General features: G+C 54.2%; 1 protein-coding gene across 4 annotated transcripts in view; it reads right to left on the minus strand.

The window, feature by feature from the left end:
• Positions 1 to 11,524: 11,524 nt before the first annotated feature.
• Positions 11,525 to 24,226, minus strand: part of BLACAT1 (BLACAT1 overlapping LEMD1 locus) — a 29,569-nt gene continuing 16,867 nt past the window's right edge. For 2 of the 4 annotated variants that reach the window (XM_054087473.1, XM_054087472.1), the window contains exons 2-3: positions 12,124 to 12,330; positions 11,627 to 11,821 (exon numbers count right to left, since the gene is read on the minus strand). In XM_054087473.1, the coding sequence (XP_053943448.1) occupies positions 12,189 to 12,290 (102 nt within the window). In that variant the 5' untranslated portion in view covers positions 12,291 to 12,330 and the 3' untranslated portion in view covers positions 11,627 to 11,821; positions 12,124 to 12,188. Of the gene's footprint in view, positions 11,822 to 12,123; positions 12,331 to 15,996; positions 16,488 to 23,485; positions 23,727 to 24,226 lie in introns of those variants that run through there. The other 2 variants (XM_054087471.1, XM_054087470.1) reach the window with 2 other exon arrangements.

Here is a 24,226-nt window from a genome sequence, read left to right on the forward strand (position 1 = left end):
TAGTGATCTTCATGCTCATAGTCCTACATATCTGATGCTAATAACTGTTATTAAAACAAACACCCTTTTTTCTTCATAAGCATTTACTTCACTTAATTAAAAACAAAAAACCCCCAACAAAGTAAACCTAAAAAATTGCTTTATGACCTTTCACGAGCCAGTGCGATCTCTTAGACCCATGCAGGCAGCCTTACCTTCCCAGGAAGAACAGTCTGCACCCCCTACAGAAGACCAGAGAAATGAGAGATGAAGGCAGGTTTAAATTTGATAAAAGCCCCGAGACAGGTACGGCAGCTTGGCCATAAAGCTGCAGGTGTTCAATTCCTGACTGCCCGGTGGATGAGTCAGACCCAACGGGCTGGAAAATAACTGTCTGTCTGGGCAGGATGGAGCTTACACAACGCGCTGCAGAGACCCCAGCCCTCGTACAAAGGCAGGCATTGGCTTTGCTCAGCAGATGCTTTTTGAATAGTGAAAATCGCATTTCACCACACCCCAGTCGCCAGCGAGACCCTTCCCTGCGCTATAGGAAGAGGGAGACATGCGCTTTGTCACCCACCAACAGCCGGGAAAACAAACCCACCATCGCCAGGCAGGCGGAGGAAAGCCGAGTTTACTCTCCTCCCAACAGCATCTTTTCCTGGTAGTGTCTTACTCGCCTCATAAGGACATCTCTTGGGATACCTTGAAGAACAAGGAAGACCCACGGACACTCCACATATGTGCCTTGAAAAGGAAAAAAAACTTTTCCAGGTTGCCTGGGTATGAGGGATAGAGGAGGTGTCCCTGTTAAAGGAGAAAAATAATAGTCCTGAAAACCTGTAGCCATTTCCTGTGATTCCACATCTGTTTCCACGGGAACAGCAGGAGTTGCAGGACTTCCTGCAAATTACACAAATAAGCCAAAGAGTGACAGTTTATTTTCTTCTTTCCTACCTGCATCGCTTCAGGTCGAGCCAATTCAATCCAACGAGCACTCCATCCAACTGGAAAAGTGCACTGAACTGCAGCAAGCAGGGCAGGAGGTAGAAAATAGGGGAAAAGCATTGCCAGAACTTTAATAAAAAGGCTTTTCTTTTAGAAGAGATAAGCATCTTGTAGATAAAGGGGGAATACATGTAAGAAGACTAAGACCTGCCCATGCATATCCCTGTGCCAGCGGAGTCCCTCGGGAGGAGGAGAGCAGGCTCCGGCAGAGCAATGCAGGGGGACTAGAGATAGCACTCAGTCCTCCCTTGTCATTTCTTCCAGAGCTTTGGCAACCCGACAGTTAATTAACTAGTTAATTAATGAATTCTCCATCCTGCAGGGCCCTGAGCTAGTTACAGTGCAGAGAGTCACCTTAATACGTGGAGACAGGAGCCAAGAGCTTCTGGATCTCTCAATCAGGATATTTAACCCACGGGGAGAAGTCCACCAGCTGTGTCTGCCCATTTGACAAACATGGAGAGACATCGTTTCAGGACAGAGAGGCACTTTGAAAAGACAGTTGCTGGGAAAAAAAAAAAAAGAAGGAAAAGAACCCTCCAAAATTAGCTACAGTAAGCAGAATGTCATCACAGCATGAAGGAGCTTTGAGCTGTCTGACTCGTTCGGCTGGGGATGTGTCTGGCTTTGCGTGCCTTCTACAAAAACCAAAACAGAAGTCCCTGTTGATACGCAGCTGGGAAAAGTGCTGTTTGTTCCCAGGAAGATTGTTTAGGCAAGACATAGCAGAGCTGAAAACAGCTCATCTGCAATCATGGAATCCTTAAGGTTGGAAAAGACGTCTAAACTCAACCAGTCCAACCAGCAGCACAGCGCCAACTAAACCATGTCCGGAAGCATCACATCTACACACTTCTTTGAACCCCTTCAGGGATGGAGACTCCCCCACCGCCCTGGGCAGCCCCTGCCAGGGCTTCACCACTCTGGCAGTAGAGATATTTTTCCTAATATCCAATCTAAACCTCCCCTGGTGCAACTTGAGGCCATTTCCTATCATTCTATCACATGCTTGCATGCCGCTAAAGACCAGTAAAGCCAATGGAAGTGAGGAGGAGACCCTGAGCAGCTCAGATCGCTGCAGCAGCAGAGAAAAATGAGCCCTGCGGAGAATTTATTGCTCTCTACAGCTCCCTGAAAGGAGGTTGTGTCAAGGTGGGTGCTGGGCTCTGCTCCCGAGTGATAGGATGGGAGGAAATGGTCTCAAGTTGTGCTGGGGGAGGATTAAGCTGGATATTAGGAAAAATGTCTTTCCTGCAAGAGCGGTGAAGCCCCGGCAGAGGCTGCCCAGGGCAGTGGGGGAGTCTCCATCCTTGGAAGGGTTCGAAAATTGTGCAGATATGGCACTTGGGGACACACATTAGTCAGCACAGTGGGGTTGGGCTAGCTTTTCTAGCCTTAACGATTCCATGATTCTAACAAAGGTGGAAGGTGAGACTCTCACCCATCTAACCGAGGCTTGTCTCGGTTTGGGGAGCTCACCCACTCCACAAACCCCCCATCCCTTTCTGAAGCCCTACCGCGATTCGAACCCGCCCGCTCCGGATCTGCAGCCGGAAGCTCTACCCTTGCGCCACCAGCTTCGGCAGCGCGCGCCTCGCTCTGGCTGCAGGGTCCCCGGCGCCGCCGCTCTGCGCATGCGCGGTCCGCAGGGGCCGTAGCGATCGCCTTGGAGAGGCCGCAGAGCTTCCCGCCCCGCGTGGGCTGTACCACTATCGGAGGGGGGGGGGGAAATGGGGTATTCCCACCCCTGCTGTCCCCCCCGCTCCGCGCCGCTGTGGTCGGACCCAGCCCGCTCCCTTCCATGCGCTGAGCTGCACCATTCTCAGCCCGAGCGCTGCGGTGAAGCGGGGTACAGGGGCACTGCATGTCCCGAGAGGGATGGGGCCCACACCGGGTGCAACCCGTGCCCAGGAAAACCCCAGCATTCATACCATGTGGGCGTTGTCCAAATGCTTCTGGAGTATTGTAAGATTCAGTGCTGTAAGTGCTTCCCTGGGCGCTGTTCCAGCGCTCCATCACTCTTCGAGTGAAGAACCTGCTAATATCCAACCTAACCCTCCTCTGGTGCATCTTCCTGCCCTTCCCTCGGGTCCAGGGAGAAGAGCTCAGCGCCTGCTCCTCTTTCTCCCCATGTGATGAAGCTGCAGAGCGCGATGGTCTCCACTCAACCTCCTCAAGGCTGAACAGACCCAATGACTTCAGCTGCTCCTCTTACTGCTTCCCCTTTAAACCCTTCACCAACTCCATGTCTCCTCTGGACGCTCTCCAGCGGCTTTGGGAGCCTGTTTCAATGGGCTTTCACACAATTTTGACTGCCCAGAGACCTTTGACACGGTCCCCCCAAGCATCCTTCTCTCCGAGTTGGTGAGAGATGGATTTGGTAGCTGGACTGTTGGGCGGATAAGAAATTGTTTGGATGGTTGCACCCAGAGGGTGGTGGTCAGTGGCTCCGTGTCCAGATGGAGATCAGTGACGAGCAGTGTCCGTCAGGGGTCTGTCCGGGGACTGGTGTGGTTTAATGCCTTCATCAGTGACACTGACGATGGGATCGAGTGCCCCTCTGCAAGTTTGTGGATGACACCAGGCTGAGTGGAGAGGGGGTTCTGCCCCTCTGCTCTGGTGAGACCCCACCTGGAGCCCTGTGTCCAGCTCTGGATCCTTCAGTGTAGGAAGGACACGGATCTGTTGGAGCGGATCCAGAGGAGGCCATGGAGATGATCCAAGGGCTGGAGAACTTCACATATGAAGAGAGGAAAAACTGTTTCATGCTGAGAGTGGGGAGGCCCTGGCCCAGGGTGCCCAGAGCAGTGGTGGCTGCCCCATCCCTGGAGGGGTTCCAGGCCAGGTTGGATGGGGCTTGGAGCCCCTGAGCCAGCGGGAGGTGTCCCTGCCTGTGGCAGGGGGTGGGACTGGATGGGCTTTAAAGTCACGATTCTGTGACTTTGCAGCACGACTCTTGCGCTGCACACAAGGCTTGGTGGGACGAGAGTGGGGTTAGAAAGCGTCTCTGCCCATCTCTGCCCATCTCCTACCAAACCCACCTCTCCTTCTGCTCCCACCGCAGCTCAGGATCGTAAGCAGCACACACGAAATGAAACCCATCTCTCAGGGGAGTGTCATAAAGCTGCTTTATTACAGCAGCTCGGTAGCTGCTTCTCTGCATGCTCGTACAGTCGGGCTGGGAAAGTGCTCGCTCCACGTGCAGACAGAGAGACGTACAAACGACCCGCAACAGCAAACTGCCTCCGAAAGCAGGGCTGCGGCCATCCCGAGCGTTAACCAGCAGGAGACAGATCGATAGGCGAGTCTCAGTGCAAACCGCAATCATGATATGCATCTATAATTTATAGTACAATCTTGTAAACTAGGTATGTTACAGAAGCAGCCGTCGGGCTCAGTGTATTTACAGCTCCAGGATACCTGGCAAGCATTAAATAGAAACAGGCTCCACCGTCTCCACTCGGCTCGCTCATCCCTTCCCACGGTGCTCCCCGGGGACACGGTGCCAGCTGGGATGCTCCTGCGTCCCCCAGGAACTGCCCCAACATTTCTACCCCTGAGGAGGGAGGGGAGCAGCTGGGGAGAGACCCCCATGAGCCGGATCCTGCCGCGGGGCTGCCGGGAAGGGGAAAAACCCCAGGAGATGATGGGCGTTTTATGAAAACGCTCCAGGAAAACGATGCTCTGCCCCAGCTCCCCTCCCTCTTGCTGAATTACCCGGCCAGCATCGCTCATTAACGTGTAGCCCGATAATTATTCAGCCAAATGTGTTTTTCCATCTGACTTCAAAAGCCTTTGGCTATGAGGCTTACTGATATCCCAGGAACGAAAGGCATTGTTGTGGGGCTGATTTATGGTTTGCGTACCATCAGTAATTTGTATTGCAGGGGGTTTTGAAGAACCAGCTCAAAGGAGGAGGAAACTTGTCAGGTACACCAAAACCCCTGGTCTCCAAACGCCTATAAAATCCATACTCTAAAAATACATATAAATATTATCTGGAGGAGAGGAAATAAATAGGAAGCAATCTGCTCTGTGCGTAGATACGTGTGCTTATTTACAGATGCCCCCCAAGGTACGGTACTGGGTGGGAGAGGACATCTGCCTTGCCGGAGATGCTCATTTACCATCCACCAGCACGCAAGGCTGACCTGGTCTTCTGTCTCTTCAAAGTAGAGAAAAGTCATTTACTGGCATCATGAAAACAGACTAAAAATAGCTGGTTTCTATGGCTACTGGGGCTGGGAGACTCCTGAGGAACATGTCTGGGTAGGTCCCTTCGTGATGAAATCCAGACAGCGGGAGAAAAGAAAACAGCAGTAAAAAGAGGTTTAATGCTTTGATCCTCGTTAGGCAACATCAGGGAGATGCTGTAAGGACGGATCGGTGCCTTTCCCTCTGCTTGGCTGCTGCACGTTTCTGCAGGGATTGATATAGTTTTATTAGGGGGGAAGAAGGCAAATTTAGCGGCTCGAGCAAAATCCCAAAGCAAACACCTAAATTTAAGGAGAGCTTTGTCGAACCAGGGCTTCCTTAGCGTGTGCCTGCTGTGAACCCGCCTTTGCTTCTTTGTGCTTGTTGTGGACCTGGTTTTGCATAGGAATGGGGCTGAGACACATTTAGGAGAAATCCGAGCGCTGCGGTCCAGTCCAAGCTCATAATTAATATGTTTGTAGACACTCAGTATACAGCCTCTCTCTCTGGATTTATACCAGCATAAAAAAAGGTTGAATTTGACCCTTCTTTTTACACTTGTGATAAACTCCAGAGCAGTGATTGGTCCTTAGTGGTTTAAATCCATGCGTCCATTCCTCACCCTGTATCGCACAGGGACTGTGTAAGAATAAACTTACATTCAAGAAATACGCTTTGTATTTCCCCAGCTTTCTTTTTTTTCGGATAAATCCGAAGGTCCTCGCCAAGGACAGTGCCAGGGCTGCAAACCCTGAATTCAGCAGCAGTGCTGATGTGGAAAAATAGGAACAGGACAAAGTCAGCGTTTTCACAAAACACTGTGTGCTTCCCCGTGTCCACCTGGCGCTGCCAGAACCTGCCAGGACTTTGTCCTCAGAGTAACCTTCTGGAAAAGGGGGCCTTTTGGGGCAGCCACAAACACCAGTTGGTTTTGGAGCTCTGGGAAGACAGACGCACCAGGAGGAGAGCAGGCACGGGGGGAAGGATCGAGCGTGACCGTGAATCCCAGATACTCAGTCTGCCTGAGATATTCCTCTGCATGGTCTCCTCGTGCTGGCAGGAGGGCAGTGGGTCAGCATGGGAATGTCAAGCATCTGGAAGAAAATCCTGCCCATGTGAGAGAGAAAGGGTAGCTTTGACCATATCCTGGGCTACGTCCAAAGCAGTGGGACCAGAAAGTGAGAGAGGGGATTCTGCCCCTCCGCTCTGCTCTGGTGAGACCTCACCTGAAGTCCTGCATCCAGCTCTGGAGTCCTCAGCACAGGGAAGGCATGGATCTATTGGAGCGAGTTCGGAGAGGGCCACAAAGATGATCCATGGGCTATAGAACCTCCTGTACGAGGATAGTCTGAGAGAGTTGGGGTTGTTCAGCCTGGAGAAGAGAAAGCTCCAGGGAGACCTTGAGCAGCTTCCAGCACTGAAAGGGGGTCCAGGAAAGCTGGGGAGGGGCTTTTGATCAGGGAGTGCATGGAGAGGACGAGGGGGATTGTTTTCAGCTGAAAGAGGGGAGATTGAAATGAGATCTTGGGAAGAAATGTAGAGCTTGCCCTGCCGGTAGCAAACACAGCACTCCTCTTACACCCAATGAGCTGTGTCAAGCCGATGCTTGTGGGACACTTGAGTAGAAGCTGTCTGTCTTGCTGCAGAGCATCTGCCTTGAGATCACCTGGATTATTCCCTGTTCCTTTTTCACTTCTCCAGCAAAACCTTTAGAAATGTGTTACAAGAGGAGAGTTCAAGCTGTGGCTTTTTTTTCATTCTTGGCTTGCCTCCTACAATTTGTGCGCGTACCCTTCCAGCTCACTGCACAAACATTTCTTCATCTCCCCTGGCAGGACCACCTCCATCCCCAGCCTGTCTGCTGACGGGGGCTGCACCCCGTGCCCCCGCCTGCACACACACACATGTATTTTGGTCCTCAACCCGGCTATTGTCATGCAAATAAACATCTGTAGGCTCCCTCTGCTCCTAAGAAAGCCAATATTTACAAAGGGGCTACGCTGTCTATCTTGGAAATGAGCCTCAGGCAATGCTCTGGTTATTTTGATCATTAGAACTGATTTTTCCTGACACTCCAACATCAGCTCCAGACCCTGAGCCCTTGGTACAGGCAGCTGCTTGTTTCAGACAATGTTACTCCTCCATCCCCAAGGCTGGTGCAGGGGTGTCGCTGCCTGCTGCCAGCTTCACTCCAGCCCTTTGGCATGGGAAGAAAAGGCTGGGAAGCTCGGGAAGGGTCCAAGCGGTGGGTCATCCATCCCCAAAGCCCATGCAGCAACCTGGGCAGCACAAGGGTCAGCTGCAGCCCACGGTAAGAAGGGCTGCCCTCCTCCAGGCATCCCACTGTCCGCTCCGAGGGAACCTGGATGCTTTCCTTATTGTAATAGGATTAAAGAAGGATTATTGCTAGTGGGAACAAATGCAGCTTTTGGGAACATGGCTCTCCTCTTCCTGAGGAGGGACAGAGGTGGAGGCTCTCTCGGTAAACTCTGGGAACCCATGGTACAGATAAGGCTCGTGTTGTAATGGGGGTGCTGCAGAAAGCCCACCTGGAGAACCCGAGGGAGCGGCAGGAAGATGCCAGGAGAGGGTTAGAAAGGACATTAGGAAAAGATTCTTCCCCTAGAGGGTGGTGGAGCACCAGAACAGCTCCCAGGGAAGCAGTCACGGTTCCAAAGCCGACAATATTCCAGAAGAATTTGGCCAATGCCCTCAGACACATGGTGAGAATGTTGGGGTGTCCTGTGCAGGGGCAGAAGTTGGTCTCAATGATCCTTGTGGATCCTTCCAGCTCAGGACATTCTATGATTCTACGTACGCTGAGCCAACTCCAGAAAGGACAACTTTTATCTGACACACTTTGCTCCACTCTTCTCCCCAAGGATGCCTGCAAGCAGCCAGGACATGGGCAGTTTTGCAGCCTCAGCTTCAGGCTCACTGCTCAGCCTTGAGGGGTCCCTGCACCTCCCTTCCTGTCTCCAGAGGATGGAAAAGACTCAGAAAAGCACTTGGAAACCACTGGATGGACAACTTCAGCTTATAGCTCGTTGTCACTAACTTTAATAAGATTTATCTACTTATGGTATCGGTCCGATGCAGTTGCTTCTGGAGTGGAGAAGTGAAAGCCAGGTGGATGAGGCAGTGGCAGAGAGTCTGTCATTTAGGAAGGCGAGAGGAAATCCTGGACAATAAGCAAGCTCCTAGTTTATGAAAATGCCAAGAGTTGTAAAAATTTGGGGGAGAGAGAAAGAGGGAGAGAGTTTGTACTGTGACAAGAGCTATCAGCTTCCCAGTCTTGGAAGAACACAATGCCCTATTAAAATATTGCCACTGGAAAGAGAGGAAAGAAAAAAACCCTTTCGCTTTTTCTCACTGCGAAATTGTCAGCGGGAAGCTGGCTGTGCGGCTCGGAGGGGCGAGCGGCGAGCAGCGCGGGGCTCAGCGCTTGGCAGGTTCGCTACAGAAAAGCGCCAGGCTGGAGTCTGGTGGGAAATCATGTGCAGATGAAAGGACCTTCAGCCATAAATCTAGAGGTCAAGTCATTATGATGGGAGAATCAAAAAGCACCACGAGCCATTTATGAACACAATAGAGGTCAATCCAGGAGCAAACCATTTTGCTTGGAGCCATGGTGGAAAACATATTGTTGCTTTGAGAGCGACATCCATCCAGGGAGGAGGGAAGTTCTCTTTAAAAATAACAGTAGCTGGAGCGCTTTAGCATTCACACCGCACTGAGTTCGTGTATTGTGTTTTGAAATGCACATATAATGGGTGTGGGGGAGTGTCCGCCTGTCTCGATTTTATCTGCTACATTCATGGAACACCTGGTCTGGGAACCCCTCGCTGGAGACGGGAATATTGGAGGCACAGGGAAAACCTGAGCAGGCACAGAGCTGCTGCACACGTGTGCGGTGCGTGCACAACGTGTGCACTGTGTACAGCCCGTGCAGGGTGCATTCTGTGTGCATCACGTGCAGCGGACACACAGCACCAGCACGGTGTGACTCCAGCAGAGCTCTCAGCTCATCCCAGCCCAGCCCAGGGGGTCTCCCACCGCAGCCAGGAACCCCCTGAAGCACCGTCCCATCTCCAGGGCTGCTCTCGGTGCAACACCGAGCCTCCACCTAGACACGAGATCTCAGGGTGGTCATTAGCTGCACATCTTTAACTGCCAAGCCGTGATGGATCTGTAATCCAAGAGGTTTAGCAGCAAAGGTTACACAGCAATGAACTGCTGCCACCCCCGTGAACCCCACAGTAATAATTTAGCTCTGTAAAGCCTGACTGGCAAAGCTGCCCATTGTTTTCCCCAACCTCTGCTTTTATAGTCTCCCTAGAGCACGTGCCCACTGCCCAAACAGCCCCAGCCCTCTGCGCTGCACTCACAAGGGTGATGCCTGCTCGGATCATCATTAGCAGGGACCCCGCTTGTGTCCCAGGGGAACAGGACACCTTCAACCAGACCAAAATATGGGTGCATCACGCATCAGCGTTAGCCTCAGCCACCCTCGGTGCCTTGGCAAAGCAGATTCTCGTGCGCTGCCCAAGTAAAAGGTTGATACAACCCCAGAGGTCCCAGAGGAGACATTAAAGCCAGCACTAACCACAGCGTTTTCCACCAATCCCTCCATGCCAGGCTGAAATCTGCTGAACTCAATGGTGACAAATGACAGGGAACCGCTGGCTGGCCGAGGGGCAGGGCACCTCACATGCCAGAGCAGTGGTGCTGCCCCATCCCTGGAGTTGTCCAAGGCCAGATTGGATGGGGCTTGGAGCCACCAGATCCAGTGGGAGGTGTCCCTGCCCATGGCGGGGGGTGGAACTGGATGGGTTTGAAGGTCCCTTCCAACCCAAACCATTGTATGACTCCACACCCAGCTGGGAACACTGCACTGCCGGTTCCCACAGCTCACATCACTTAGGCTTAAAGAAGGGAAAAAGTGTAGTGCCCCGAGGTCCCAGCCCAGGGTCTGACACACTGAGGCTGCTCGCAGTCCATGCTCAGTCCCAGCTGGCTGCCACCTCCGAGCTGGTTCAAGCCGCTCATCCCACACCAGTTAACTGCTTCCCACCACAGCCCCGACAACGCGCACCTGGCAGAGAGGATTTAAAGCTCCTCGGCTGCACCTTGTGTTATTGGTGCTCATGGCCAAGATCAGGGTTTTGTGCTAAATCCTTTGGATAAGAAAAGAAAATAATAGCTGTGGTGGTCCTGGACGTTTGCTGAGCCAACGAATCTCCTCGGAAGGGGAGCTGCCAGTGGCACGTACAGCTCTGTTTGCCGAGTGCGCATCTGGTCTGGGAGCACTGGGCAAACCCGGGAAAGGTTGAGCCGGTTAACAAAGGGGAAGGATTTGTTCTCCGAGTGTGCGTGTTCCCTGTGGTGGGAGCTCCTCGGGCATGTCAGTTTGGCCAAGTCAATACCCCTCCTGATGATGGGCAGCAGGCACAGCTTCCCCAGAGCATTTACCCTTTCCTAAGGACTGTCCCTGCTGCTCTCCGGTGAACCTTGCAAACAGGAGCACCGGGACCGTTGCAGCTGCTGGTGCCTGGAATGTATTCAGGGATGGGGAGCTAGGAACAGAGATCCAAACAGTGGTCCCAAAATCCCAGGGGACCCTGGCTCACGGGCACTCGCCAGCTCTCCAGCGCGCAGAACCCGGGGCTGTTTGGAGGGTATTTGAGCTGGGCTGTCTGTGACGCCTCCGGGAAGGCACAGCGCACAGGGAGCTCCGGTATGGCTTCAGCAGCGGGTGGGGAGGATGCACAGACAGGGTGGGAGAGAGGGGGGACCGTGGGGACGGCAAGGCGAGTGCTCAGCCACCGCAGGAGCAGCTCCTGCCCGGCAGTCCTGGGCACCAGCCCGGGCTCACGGGGTCTCCACACAGAGAAGGGAAGCACAGCGTGGAGGAATATGAGGATGTCGGCTCTGCAGGACACATTTGTGCTATAAATGTCCCTGGAGCGCATCTCAGGTGCCCCGAGCTCAGGGGTTTTGTCCATTTTGCCAAAGAAGAACAACCTCCCTTTGGGCCTCATGGCTCAGGGCTACAGGGGGTGGGGGACAGGCACCCAGGTTTTCCCACTGCCCACAGCGTGGGAGCTCCCAGTCCACACCAGTCGCATAGGAAGCATCATCCAAGAGGGGCTGGTGGATCTGGTGTCTCCAAAACGCTCTGGTGTGCGGTACCTGCGGGACCAGGCAGGGCAGAGGCATGGAGAATGGCTTCTTGGAGTCACAGACATTTGCTTGAGACAGACTTTAAAAACAAACCCCAAACCAGTTTGGTTTTATGTTCAGCCACTTCTGCAGCAGCAGGACAACTTACCAGCCAGGGGCCAGCCCCTCCGGCACTGTGACTCCAGGGAGGGCGAGGTCTGGCCCCGGCTTTTGAAATCACCTGCAGGGTCTGTCTGTTGGGACTTGAAGCAGGGGCAGTTTGGATCAGGAGGAAGATCTCTACCCCACTGGGATGCAAGGTTCCTCTGACACCGGCTGCTTGGGTCCTGAGGGCTCAGTGCAGAGCTGGGGCTCCCGGCAGAATCCCTGCAGCACCTGGATAATGTCCACAGCATCTGCTTCTGCCCATCAGCAAGGTCATTCCCACGCTTCAGCTTCCCCCCGGCCACGCGAGGATCTGGGAAAAAGGAGGGGAAGGAGAATGAGAGAAGCTGCATGATAGGTGTGTTAGAGCAGATGAACCATCTCCCTCCGTGCTCTCCCCCGCTCACTGCTGCTCTCGATGAGCAAAACCATGAGCACCAGGCTTTGCCTCGCCAAGCACCATCCCGGGCACACCAGCTCTGCTGAGTAGCCCCCAACCCCTCAGAGGTCCCCAGAGAGCGCAGGCAGGGGCTGCTGCCTGGGAGGGAGCCGATCCTTGGAGAGGTGAGAAGGAAGGAGGTAGCGAATGTCCCCCCCGCGGTGTTCCCAGCGTACCGATGGGAAGGGGATGGGATCCCGAGCCACGGCGCCGCAGGACATATGCACGAGTGTGGTGCTCCTCACACCGCTGTCTCCTGCTCCGCGCTGGACTCGTCTTTCTTCCTCTTCATCTTGCAGAAGCCATGGAGCCCGCAGAAGCAAGCGAAGGTGAACTGGGGCATCACCTGGAGTAGGAGAGGTGTGGGAGCACCTGTGGGAGACCTGGATGGGGATAGGGAGAGGAGTCAGGGCAGCTCCTGCGGATGCACGGGGGATGCCCTGACAGGGCGGAGGGTGTCAGACAGATCCCTAAACCACCAAACTGGAACATCACTGCCTTCCCCCTCCTTCCCTGCATCTGAGACTCCCATCCACGCGCTCCCACCCCAGCGAGAGAGGAGGAGATTAAAACGACCCCCCTAACCCACCTCCTCAAAAGCAGTGAACAATTGGGACAGAAGCGGGGACAGCTTGCAGTGCCTAATGCATATTCCAGGGCCCAGGAGGTGAGGTGCCCTGGGAGCGCCCCGGCGCAGAGGCAGCCCCAGCGGTTACGGCACAATGAGGGACAGCTGAGAGCGGAGCTCCCTCTCTTTGTGTTCATTTTCAATGGATAAAATAATGCCCCAAAGCACAGCCCGCGCTACGGCCCAACAGCTGCAAAGTGTAATTATGCAAATGAAAGGCTGTTTCCTTTAAAAATAAATAACAAATACTTACAGAAATGCTATCTGAAGTGAAATCTTCATTTTCTCCCTACTTTTTAGCTTTGGTACAGAACCGTTTGCAGATGACCGGCTCTAACTCTGCCCCTGAAGAGGCAGTGCTGGTCCCAAAGGGACCCGTCCTCAGCCCATGCAGCCCAACAAGTCACATCCTCGCTGCCACGACTGTGCCATCCTCCAGCCATGCGGAGACCAGAGGGACCACAACACCCAGAGCATGGTCACTGCCAGGGGCTCCTTGCAGAGCCTGGACTGGGCAGCTCTTCCCTGTCAGCACCAGCACAGACAGGGAGCAGCCTGGAACCTCAGTTTACCCATCTGTGATACAGTCACAGTGCTTCAGCTGTCAGAGGACCAAGTGGAAATCTCAATGTAGGAGGTACTGATGCTTCCCGAGGCTCTTGGGCACAAACAGTAGGGAGCAAAGAGTGACCCTCCAACAGTGGAGCACTGTTGAGAGCCCCCAGCCCTCTGCCTGCAGCTCAAAACCCCAGCAGAGTTCAGAGCAGCCCTAATTCACTGCAGGGACAGCTGGGAGAAAATTAACCACGGGGAAAAATGCCAAAGCGGGTGGGGCCCACAGATCCCCATCTCTACCCACTCTTCATCGGCAGGGATGGTGCAAGGGGGTGATGCTGCATCCTGCCTGCCCGCTTTCCCCCTGTGCGAGGGGCCCAGCTGCAGCACAAAGTGATCGGCAGCAGCGAGAAGCATCCTGTTTAATTCACTCGTGCCGCTGCCTCCCCTCCCCAGCCATCTGGGTACCTGTCTAGAGGCTCCCAAATTAAATCATGCTACCTCTGGAGCTCGCAAATAATGACAACAGGCTCTTTAATGAGTCTGCCGTTCTGAATGGCTTCTCGGCATAGCGGCAGGTCTGGAAGTCTCTCTTTGTGCTGCTGCTTTTTGTTACCAGCCTGTGAATGGGATTTTGGAGAGAACGGCTGGTGCAGAGGGGCTACGCGGGGGCCAGCCCACCAGGGTGGGGGGCCACTCACCTCCCGGCCCCTGCACCCTCCTGGCTTTGCAGAGCTTCAGCAGGGAAGGGATAATGGGAACAGAGAAGAAGCCCCTCGGAGCCGGCACCCCAGTTTGGCACTCAGGGTCTGATTTGTCACCGCCAAACCCAGATTTGGCAAACACCTCCCTCACCCACGCAGGGCTTCCACCCAACTCTGTCCTCGCTGTTTAACGCTCTCCGTACTAACCAGGCAAACCCCGTACCAGACCTCCCAGGCAGCCTGGGCTGAGCAGCTCTTGGTCCTTGCGGGTGCCCATCCCCGCTGCCCCGTGCCACCCCGCATCCCTCCCGTCCCCTCGCAGACACAAAGCCACCCCGAGAGCCCCGAGAGCCTGGGCGGTCCGGCTGGGACCCCAGCATCCATCAAGGAGCTATTGATATATTTAGAGGAGCTTGTAACGCTGAGGCTTTTCAGGCTGACCCTCTGCCTCCCATTCAGGCAGCAGACAATGATGAATGAGCCCCAGAGAATAGAGGCAGCCCAGCTGAGGCTGACGCTCCTGTTCTTCTTGAAAAGGTAGAAAAAGGATCCTGAAGGAGCAAGGAATAATTAAAAAATAAATGAACTGGCTTGGGCAGTGATGACAGAAGCCCTGCCTGATTTGCAAGGGCTGGGCATGCTTCACAGCCCTGTGCTGCCCTTTCTATTCACGGGAGAAGATCCTTTGGATAAAACTCCACTGCAGCAGGGAAAATGCGGGGAGCATTAAAAATGTAAAGCTAGAGAATTCTCTTTAGTCAACTGCATAACCCCAGGCCATGTTTGTCACTGTCAGGGTGATGAATTGGGAGCTGTCTGAAATCAGCACGCTCACTTTAATAATGTCACTTTCCCTGAGCCCTAAAAAATGTCTTTCTGAACCAGCCGGACAGAGTCTGGTCCTTAGCCCAGCAATCAGCCATCTCCCTGGGCTTCCCTGGGCAGCACAAACCATGCTGAAAGGACCGGGTTGAGGAGAGGACACCCGGAGCAGGGCAAGCACTGGGTGCAGGCAGGGCTCAGCGCATCCTCGCTGCAGGGACAAGCTGAGGCTGCCAGGTGACACCGGTGGCCGACAGTCCCAGGGAAGGGATGTTCAGGCACTCGGAGGTTTCATTTCAGCTGATTTCCATACTCTGCCCCAGCTTTTTTATTTCTGAGCACTTCCCAGGCCCTGTAGGCACCCATCCTTGTGCCCTGTGCCACCCCACGTCCCCCCCGTGCCCGTCCCAGCTGTTCTTCTTTGTAGGCACAAAGCCACTCTGAGAATTAACTTTGAGCCGTTGAATTAACTTTGAGCTACTTGGTTGGAGAAAACCCAAAACCTAACATTAAGTTTTGCATTTTAAACCCTGAATTTCAAAGCTGCCTTCTGCCGCCGGCGTGTCGGTTTTGCCTGGGAAATGGGATCATTTGCAATGGAAATTGGTCCCGTATTTTCACAGGGAACTGACTGGAATTAAGTAATTTGTAATGAAATGTAGAAAAGTTGCCTGAAATTTCATTTAATTTGCCTTTCTTGATAGCTGGCCCATCCGCCGAGATCTTCAGGAGTGGCTGAAAGGTCCTGGTGGAAGGTGTCCCTCCCCACGGCAGAGCGGTTGGAACTGGAGGATCCCTAAGGAAGCTTCCATCCCAAACCATTCTATGATTCTATGAGTGATGATTTGGGCATCACCAGCCTGGTTTTCTCAAATCCACTGAGCAGATACCTTGGAAAAGTCCCCAGAGAAGCACCCGGGTCTCGTAGGACTTGCAGAGACTTTCCCCCAAAGCGTGGCAGCTCTGTGCCTCTCCCTGCACAGAGGTGTCCTTGCCTGCCGCTTCCAGTCCTTTCTTTTCTAAACATCAGAGATGCAGATCCCACATCCGCGGGGCTCAGTGCTGGGGCAACCCATGGAGGGGCCACGACGCCTTGCCCACACTCCCTGTTCCCCCCCTCCTCACAACCACAGAATCCATCCAATTTATCTATTTTCCAGCCAAGCTTTCAAACACATTATTTCCTAGGGTTGCTGGGTTTTTTTCCACCCACAAACCTTGGACATCTTGCTGCTTACGACCAGACCTGAGATAAAATCGACTTCAAAGCAGTTTCTATAATGAGCAGCAGTGCATTAGAAACCCAACAACAGAGGAGACGAGAGCGGGATAAAACTAACCTGAAAAGAAGCACCATCCCTTTAAGGAGAGATAATGAACGGAGAAGCTGTTGCTTGGCATGTTTGCAGAGAACCGCTAATTAAAACATCGCTTCTGTAAAGTATGCTGATCCCATTGATTCTTCCCCCCACACAGTTAATTTGCTGCTAGGAAGGCAAAGTCGCAAGGGTCCTCATTATAAAAATTTCACTGGCTGCAGCTAATGGTTGTAATTAATAGGTGCAATAAATTTCAAATGGGCAGCCAGGGTGTTCATTAGCTGTGGGCTGACTCAGCACCGGTGGCCTCACCAGTTACTAAATAACCGATTTCCAAGCAGACGGGAGGAGGAAGGTGCTCGGTGGCACAGCCGGCGCATCCGTAATTCCCTGCTGAGAGCAGAGCTGAATAAATAATTCCTGGCAAGTCCTGGATTTGTCTCTTTTTGTGCCGTTGGTGAGTTGTCTGTGCAAACCTCCTCCAGCTCTCAGCCAGCTGACTTTTTCTCAGAAGTGCTGGCACAGCCAAGTGACCTGGATTTCACGTGGGATCAGCACTCAAGGCATTGAACCCTCTGATGGATGCAAAGGGCAGCTCAATACCCAACGATAATATCCAGCATGGATCAAACCCCGGGGAAGCCGTTCGTGTGGGTCTGCCTGTTGAGAGTGTGAGCTGCAGTGTGATTTTTAATGCCCTGGTCCTTCTCTGGGTGTCCTGTGTAAAGGACATCAATTTAAAATCACCCCAGGGTTTAAAATCACCCCAGGGTTCTGTTGAGCATCATCCACTCCATAGGAGACCCCAATGCCACAGACACAAGCGTGTATCAGCCTTCCCGGGGCTTGGATGCTGCTGGCGATGTGCTGCGTGCCCCAGTGCGCCCCGTTAGAATCATAGAATAGTTTGAGTTGGAAGGGACCTTAAAGATCGTCCAGTTCCAACCCCTGCCATGGGCAGGGACATCGCACTGGATCAGGCTGCCCAATGCCCATCCAGCCCGGCCTTGAACACCTCCAGGGATGGGAGTCATCATAGCTTTGATTAAAACAACCCCCTTTTTCATTCATTATCATCTGGCTGTAATTAAAATATCAATAATTGGTACTATCTCTCCAAGTTATCTCCTGGGACCAGCACCCATGGGCTTGGGCAACCCAGCAAGAAACTGGTACTGCTTCTGCTGCTTTTCCACCATCAATACTACACGGAGGCAAACCCCATCCCTCTCTCCACGTGTGCGGCAGCGGGCAGAGCCCCCAGCCCGTGCATCGCGATGTGGGGAGCAACTGCTGCTCGCGGTGTTGGGGGGTTGATGCCCTCTGCGCGAGCTACACTCTCCTGGCATATCGAACTTGAGGCTGCTGCCATGAGGGGTGGTGGTGGCCACTACAGCAGCTCATGGGGTTGTTGTTGGGGCATGCGGCTGTGATGTCGTCACGCTGCAGGGCAGCTCAGGACAAGCCTGTGCTTCACCCACCGGCAGCTTTGGGCTCTAGGAGCTCCACGCCCAACTCCCGGATGAAGCCGAGGACGGTAGATGCCTCACTCATAAATGGCAAAAATTATCTGGAATGAGGAGCTTGTCTTGCTCTGCACATTCACTTTCAGGAGCTCAGGAAGGACTGAGGACTGCTGGGAGGGGTCCAGCATCCTTTCTGGGCACTTCAGGGGATGGAGTTGCCCAGCGGTACCCAGGCAGCGGCTCTTCCTCACACTTGCTCCTCTGGACCAGGGATGGGATATCGATAGCTGCCTTTATATAACAGATGTGTTCTTCGGTTCCCAAAGATGCTCTGAAAATGCCAACCTGATCTATTGTTTTATTGAATGCTGTGAATGTTTTATAAGCACGGCAGCTGGGGGCTTGGCAGCAAGTGCAGCCGCGCGGGGCTGCAAGGCAGAGGCTGCGCTAATTGAAAGGTGACTGGAGCTGCTGGGAGGTGGATGCCAGATGAGCCGGGTGCTCACCTGGTGTTGGCAGCATCTCCTCTCTGCCATGGACCTTTTCCAGGGGCCAATGCCTCCTGCGCAGCAGGGCTTCCAGAAGAACACACATCCCATGCGTCTCTCCCCCCTCGCCTCGGCTGGGTGTCCCCCTGAGGATCAGACAGACTGAAAATCACAAGGCAAACCTCTCAGCTTAAGCCCTTGTGCGTGGCCAGGCAGTGCTGGAGCTGGACAACAAAGAGCAGGAAAGAAATCTGGCAGAAAATCACCAGCCCTGGCTCCTGACCACCAGACACCCTGACCAACGAGCCCACTCACTTTCCTCCCATTCCAGCTGCTGTTCGACACTGCCAAAACACCCTGCCTCGTGCTCACTCTGTTTCTTCCCTTTTTAATGCCTGCCTTGCTAAAAAAAGAAATCAATAGCATAAAGGGTAGTGAGAGCAAGTCTCGGGGGTGAAGTATCTCGTTGGCGGAGTGCAGACAGGCTGCCAATAATCCTGCTCTGAGCCGCTTTGCCCAGCAGCCACCAAAATATTAATAGGGGCTGATGCTGCTCCAGCACGGGTGTCTGCATCCCTCCAGGGTCTCTTGAAGAGAGGCAATTGCCACTTGGAGATGGGGTCTGTACCCCTGCACCAGCATCCTCAGCATCCTCAGCATCCTCAGCATCCTCAGCATCCTCAGCATCACCAGCATCACCAGCATCACCAGCATCCATCTCTTTCCCCCCGTGCTCAGACCGACGGCATGCTGTCGGCTTTGTGATGCCGAGGGCTTTGCCAGGGACTGACCTGACTCAACAGGACCATCCAGAAAGGATTTTGCTCATTACTTCCCCAGTGCAACCTTTTGGGTTGCAAAAAATTGCACAGCAAAAAATGGGACCCCTTGTGTATTTTTGGTTTCTTTGCCCTGTTCTCCCCTTCTTGGCAGTTAATGGTACCCTTGCTCCGGGCTCCCCATCCCTGGCCTCGTGCCGGGTTTGGAGCAGCCCTGGGGTGGGAGCGGTGGGGCCAAGCCATGCGTGTCCGCCCGCAGGGATGGGCCCTGCTCGGCGTGAATGGCTCGGGGCTGCCATTGTCATGGGTGAATTTTCTGAATGAGCAAATCCTCATTAAAAAATAATTAAAACAGCCTGGTGAGATTGGCTTAATTCCTTTCATTTTGACTGATGGTGTTTAGTTTTGATGATTTATGTGCCACAGTCTTGCCAGCTCTCATGCTTTCATTGTTGGAACTCATGGGATTTCATGATTTTCTTCCTTCCACACCTCCTTGAGTCATGGGATTACAGCTGCAGCTCAGCTTTCGTTTTTTTTTCAATGACTATTATTTTTAAAGATGCATTCCAGGCTGCTGAAATAAACTTGAAAGCCTGACACCTAATGACTCAAGGCTCCGGAAGTGAGAAAAAAAGAACAGAGAAATCGCTCGCTTCCTGCTCAGTGAGGGTGGTTTGTAACCCCCTGATGTTGTTTGGGTGCTGATGGAGGTGGTGGGGTCTGTGGTGATGGGAACTGTGGTGATGGGATCTGCAGCGGTGGGATCTGTGGCAATTGGATCTACAGTGATGGGCTTGCAGTAGTGGGGTCTACAGGGGTGGAGTCTGGAGAAATGGGGTCTGCGGTGATGGGATCTGCAGTGATGGGATCTGCGGCAATGGGAGCTGTGGTGATGGGATCTGCAGCGATGGGATCTGTGGCAATAGGATCTACAGTGATGGGCTTGCAGTAGTGGGGTCTACAGGGGTGGAGTCTGGAGAAATGGGGTCTGCAGTGATGGGATCTGCAGTGATGGGATCTGCAGTGATGGGATCTGCGGCAATGGGAGCTGTGGTGATGGGATCTGCAGCGATGGGATCTGTGGCAATAGGATCTACAGTGATGGGCTTGCAGTAGTGGGGTCTACAGGGGTGGAGTCTGGAGAAATGGGGTCTGCAGTGATGGGATCTGCAGTGATGGGATCTGCAGTGATGGGATCTGCAGCAATGGGATCTGCGGTGATGGGATCTGCAGGGATGGGATCTGCAGGGATGAGATCTGCTGTGATGGGATCTGCGGCAATGGGAGCTGTGGTGATGGGATCTGTGGTGATGGGATCTGCGGTGATGGGATCTGCAGGGATGGGATCTGCAGTAATGGGATCTGCGGCAATGGGAGCTGTGGTGATGGGATCTGTGGTGATGGGATCTGCGGTGGTGGGATCTGCAGGGATGGGATCTGCTGTAATGGGATCTGCGGCGATGGGATCTGCGGTAATGGGAGCTGTGGTGATGGGATCTGTGGTGATGGGATCTATGGTGCTGGGGTCTGCGGCGGTGGGTCCTGCAGGGATGGGATCTGGGGTGGTGGGTTCTGCGGTGATGGGGTCTGCAGCCCTCCCACGCTGCTGTGTTTGCAGATATTGCCTTTTCACATTTAACAAGTGCCAACTGGCCCAGTCCTGCTCTATAATTAACCCTGTCCTTCTCGCATGCTCCCGGCCACTGCCTCCCCTCCGACATCCTCACGGCACGGGGCTGGCGATGGCCTCGCAGGCACTGGTGGGACAGATATTGCCTGGTGCAAACTGCGTGGCTCCAGGCTCTCTGCAACCCGATGGGTCTGCAGCATCCCTGGAAGGTTCAGAGGATACAGGAGTGATGGTCCTGGAGGTGCCTGAGCTTTTCTTCAGCTCTCTGTGAGCTCAGGAGAGCCAACAATGGCAGAAAGGGCTCCTGCCATCACCTGGCAGCCGCTTTGGTGCTGCATTAAGGCAGTGGCCGTGGCCCTTGGAATTGCCCTTGTTCTCTGCCTGACGCTTTTGTTCTGCGGGGCTGCAGGTGGGGATGCTTTGAACTGTGTGAGAAAAGCTCGCTACCAAAGAAAAGCTGCTCCCACCGCCCTCGCAGCCCCCTTCGCCAGCACCCGGCGCCGCTGAGCGCCCTTTCAGCTCTGAATGGGGACGACGGCGCCTGAAAGGCCATGCCCCCCACCATCCCCATCCCCCTTTGTCTCCCTCTCCTCACCACCCCCTGCCCCATCCGTCTTGCTAAACCTCTAAGGCCTTGCAAGGCTTCAATGCCCCCTTTCACTTGTTATTTGTTACCAAATAAATATGAGTGATTAAAAAGGGATCAGGAGTCCGTGCAGTTTGCAGAGGTGCCTGGAAGGTGGAGAGCCTCCTCTGTGTAGCCCATGGCTTTTCGCCCTACATGAGTTAGGAAAAGCAATCACATAGGAATAAAAAGCCATAGACCACAGCAGAGGGCTTACCCAGGATAAGCCAGCAGTCTTTGGGGAAAGAAAAAGGAAAAAAAAGGAAGGAGGGAATAGAAAGTGAGCCCCCCATTTAAGTTGTCGTCCCTCCCCATGCCCAGTTGGGAGCACAGGCTACTGCATCCCTGCACGGGGACTGCAGCCCCGCAGCTTGACCCAACAAAAATCATAGAATTATAAAATCTTGGAATGGTTGGGTTGGAAGGGACCTCAAAGCCCATCCAGTTCCACCCCCTGCCATGGGCAGGGACACCTCCCACTGGCTCAGGGGCTCCAAGCCCCATCCAACCTGGCCTGGAACCCCTCCAGGGATGGGGCAGCCACCACTGCTCTGGGCAACCTGGGCCAGGGCCTCCCCACCTGAACAGGATGAGGTGGAAAAAATGGGGCAACCACCCACCGCTATGGCCTCTGCCCAGTCACCTCTCAGCTCCACGGGATTGCAGGGTGGTTTATCCTGAGTCAGGGAGGAGAGATCCAAACCTGCCCCATCTGTCTCCTCAGGAACCTGCCAGCGCGGTGGCCTGACCCTGGGAGGAGGACCCAGCACCTTGTCTTTTCTGCTTCAAATGATGTAATGAACTGCGGTTGCAAGGACAACAGCCTCTTGCAGCAGAGGGGATGCTTAAAAGCCAATGTGCCATCGCCTGACTCAGCGGCAGCACGCCCAGCCATTTATTTCCACTCTCCCGGTGTCCTGGCCGCAGCTACACCTTGTCTCCATCAGGAGGATGGTATTCTCTATCACATCTTTTTGTGCTGCTTGTAAGGATCCCATTAAACCTGAGAAACCTTAAGTTATAGACCAAGTAGTTGCTCTGGTTGTAAATGGAGCGGCACAAATTTACACCTGCAGATCAAGTGTCCTTTTCCCTCGCAGATCACTTTGCTCTTCGACAGACGCTTCCCTCGCAGCAGCCCCGGAGCACACAGAGTAAATCCCTTTTGCAAGCAAGGGGGAAAGACTCTTGCCTTGGGGTATGGCCGTACCCCGTCAGTGCTTCAAAACTTTGACCCTTAAAGCCACCGAGGGACTCACCCACAGTCACAGAGTCACTCAGCAGCAGAACTGGGAATGAAAACCCTCCCGTGGCCCCACTGCCCCCGCGGCTCACCTGGCTGCAGAGGCGGCGAGAGGTGCATCCAACAGACCTGCCTTTGTCAGCTGAGACAAAGGGCTAAAGAAAGGTCTGGCTGCAAACTTGCCTCCTGCCCTCTTCCCTGCTCCTGCCTTCCCCTGTCGCCTATTCAGGGGAGCTTCCATCTCCATACCCACAAAAGAGGCATCCCAGAACCAGGTGATGCATTTCATGGAGAGCAGCTGCTCTGGCAGCTCCTCTGAGAGCTGGACACGGACCTTATTCTTTATCAAAAGCCTCTGCACCTCCCCACACCTCAGGGAGCTCCTCTGGAGGCATCAAAACTGCCCGCGTTGTCCCTGGGAAAGCATTGGCCTCTGCCTTTATCCTCTTCCCCTGCCAGGGCACCGTGCGTTCAGCAACAGTGACTGCTAATTGTTGGGAGCCGATGAGGTCAGCTCTGCTATTGAGTCTAGGAAACTCCCTTTCTTGTTGCCCTAGCAGGAATTTCATGTTTCTAAAACTACACAGCAACCGGGTTTGGAAGTAGGAAGGATTTTGCACCCTGCAGTTTGTAATAGCAGTGAACGTGACTTTGACCTACAAACCAAAGTTCTGAAGCAGGCGAGCGGCTCTGAACTGGTGTTTTCCCAAGGTCTTCTCTCTTTTAGCTCCTATATATGAATGGTGAGAAGCACAGGCCACCGTGTGCCCCACGTTCCGACACAGCCACCTTCCCTTTCCAGCCCCATCGCCCTGTGGGCAGATGCACCCGTGGAAGCCCAACCACACCACCTTCTGCAGGAGCAGCGTTTGGCCCCAACACGAAGCCCTGGGGTGCAAGGAGCTCTGCCAGAAAGTACCCAGCACGTACCCATGGGTGCTGTGTTGGCACTAGGAGCCCCTGAGGGTCTCTGTCCCCCCACTCCAACACCCACCCACCCCATCGTCCCACGGGTGCGCTAAGGAGACAGCCCCGATTTCATTGCACACATTCGAGGGGTAAATCTTTCCAGCAGGACAATGCTTTTTGAGATGTGGTCCTACGGCTCTGCTTTGGCACCCAAGGAGGTTGCACCCAAGCAGGTTGCACCCAATGCAGGGCAGCTCCAGTGCCAGGCTGCTCTCCCCACATCTCGCCCCAGAGCCACCAGCCCCACACGGCACCGCAGGGACCCGAGGAGAGCCCGGAGCCTCCGGCCGAGCGCAGCTGACCTCACCTTTGGCAGCACGGCATCCTCTCCGTGGCAAGGGCGTCACGCCAGCCAGCACGGACCTTGGGACGGCAGCCACCGTGGCATCGCCCGCACCGTCCTCTCCTCCCCGCACCTCCTTGGCCCCCCCCAGCAAAACCAGGGTGCTGCGGGGATGCTCGAGGAAGCGGGTGTCCAGGGCGGCGTGCGGCCGCCACCCCCGCTGCTTCTGAGCCCCAGCCAGCTATGAAGCATTCTCATTTCTTAAGCCCTGACCCCTCCCTCGCCGGCTGCTCCCGCTGCCATCCCCAGCGCCCCGATCCCATGTCCCCGTCGAGCCTTGCTGCGCGGTCGCATACTTGAAATGGTTGTGCACCAAAGGGGTTGGGAGCAGAAGGAGGGAGAGGAGGGGGGGTCAGGTATTTCTCCATCCCTGGCTCCGGAGAACCGGTAACAAAGGCGCTATTGAACTGCAGCCTCTCTGGTCTGTGAAGCAGAAACCTCTTGTATCTACTTCACTGCCTTTGATCTAACTCCCCCAGTGGGATGGATATTACTCATGTCCTGCTGCTCGGGTACTGTTGCCAGAATGGGACGGGAAGGGGGGGACAGGCCCCCACTCGTCACTCTCGGTTTGGGAAGTGTCCTGTTGGCACCAGGCAGGGGCACCCAGCGCTGCCGTCCCTCCCCACAGCCCCTCTGCCTCCCTGCTCCATCCTCCAACCCTCCCAGATCCCAAACTTTGGGTGCAGGCGCCCAGTCGAGCGT

The sequence above is a fragment of the Cuculus canorus genome, chromosome 24, assembly GCF_017976375.1.
Source record: "Cuculus canorus isolate bCucCan1 chromosome 24, bCucCan1.pri, whole genome shotgun sequence".
Classification (NCBI taxonomy): Eukaryota; Metazoa; Chordata; class Aves; order Cuculiformes; family Cuculidae; genus Cuculus; species Cuculus canorus.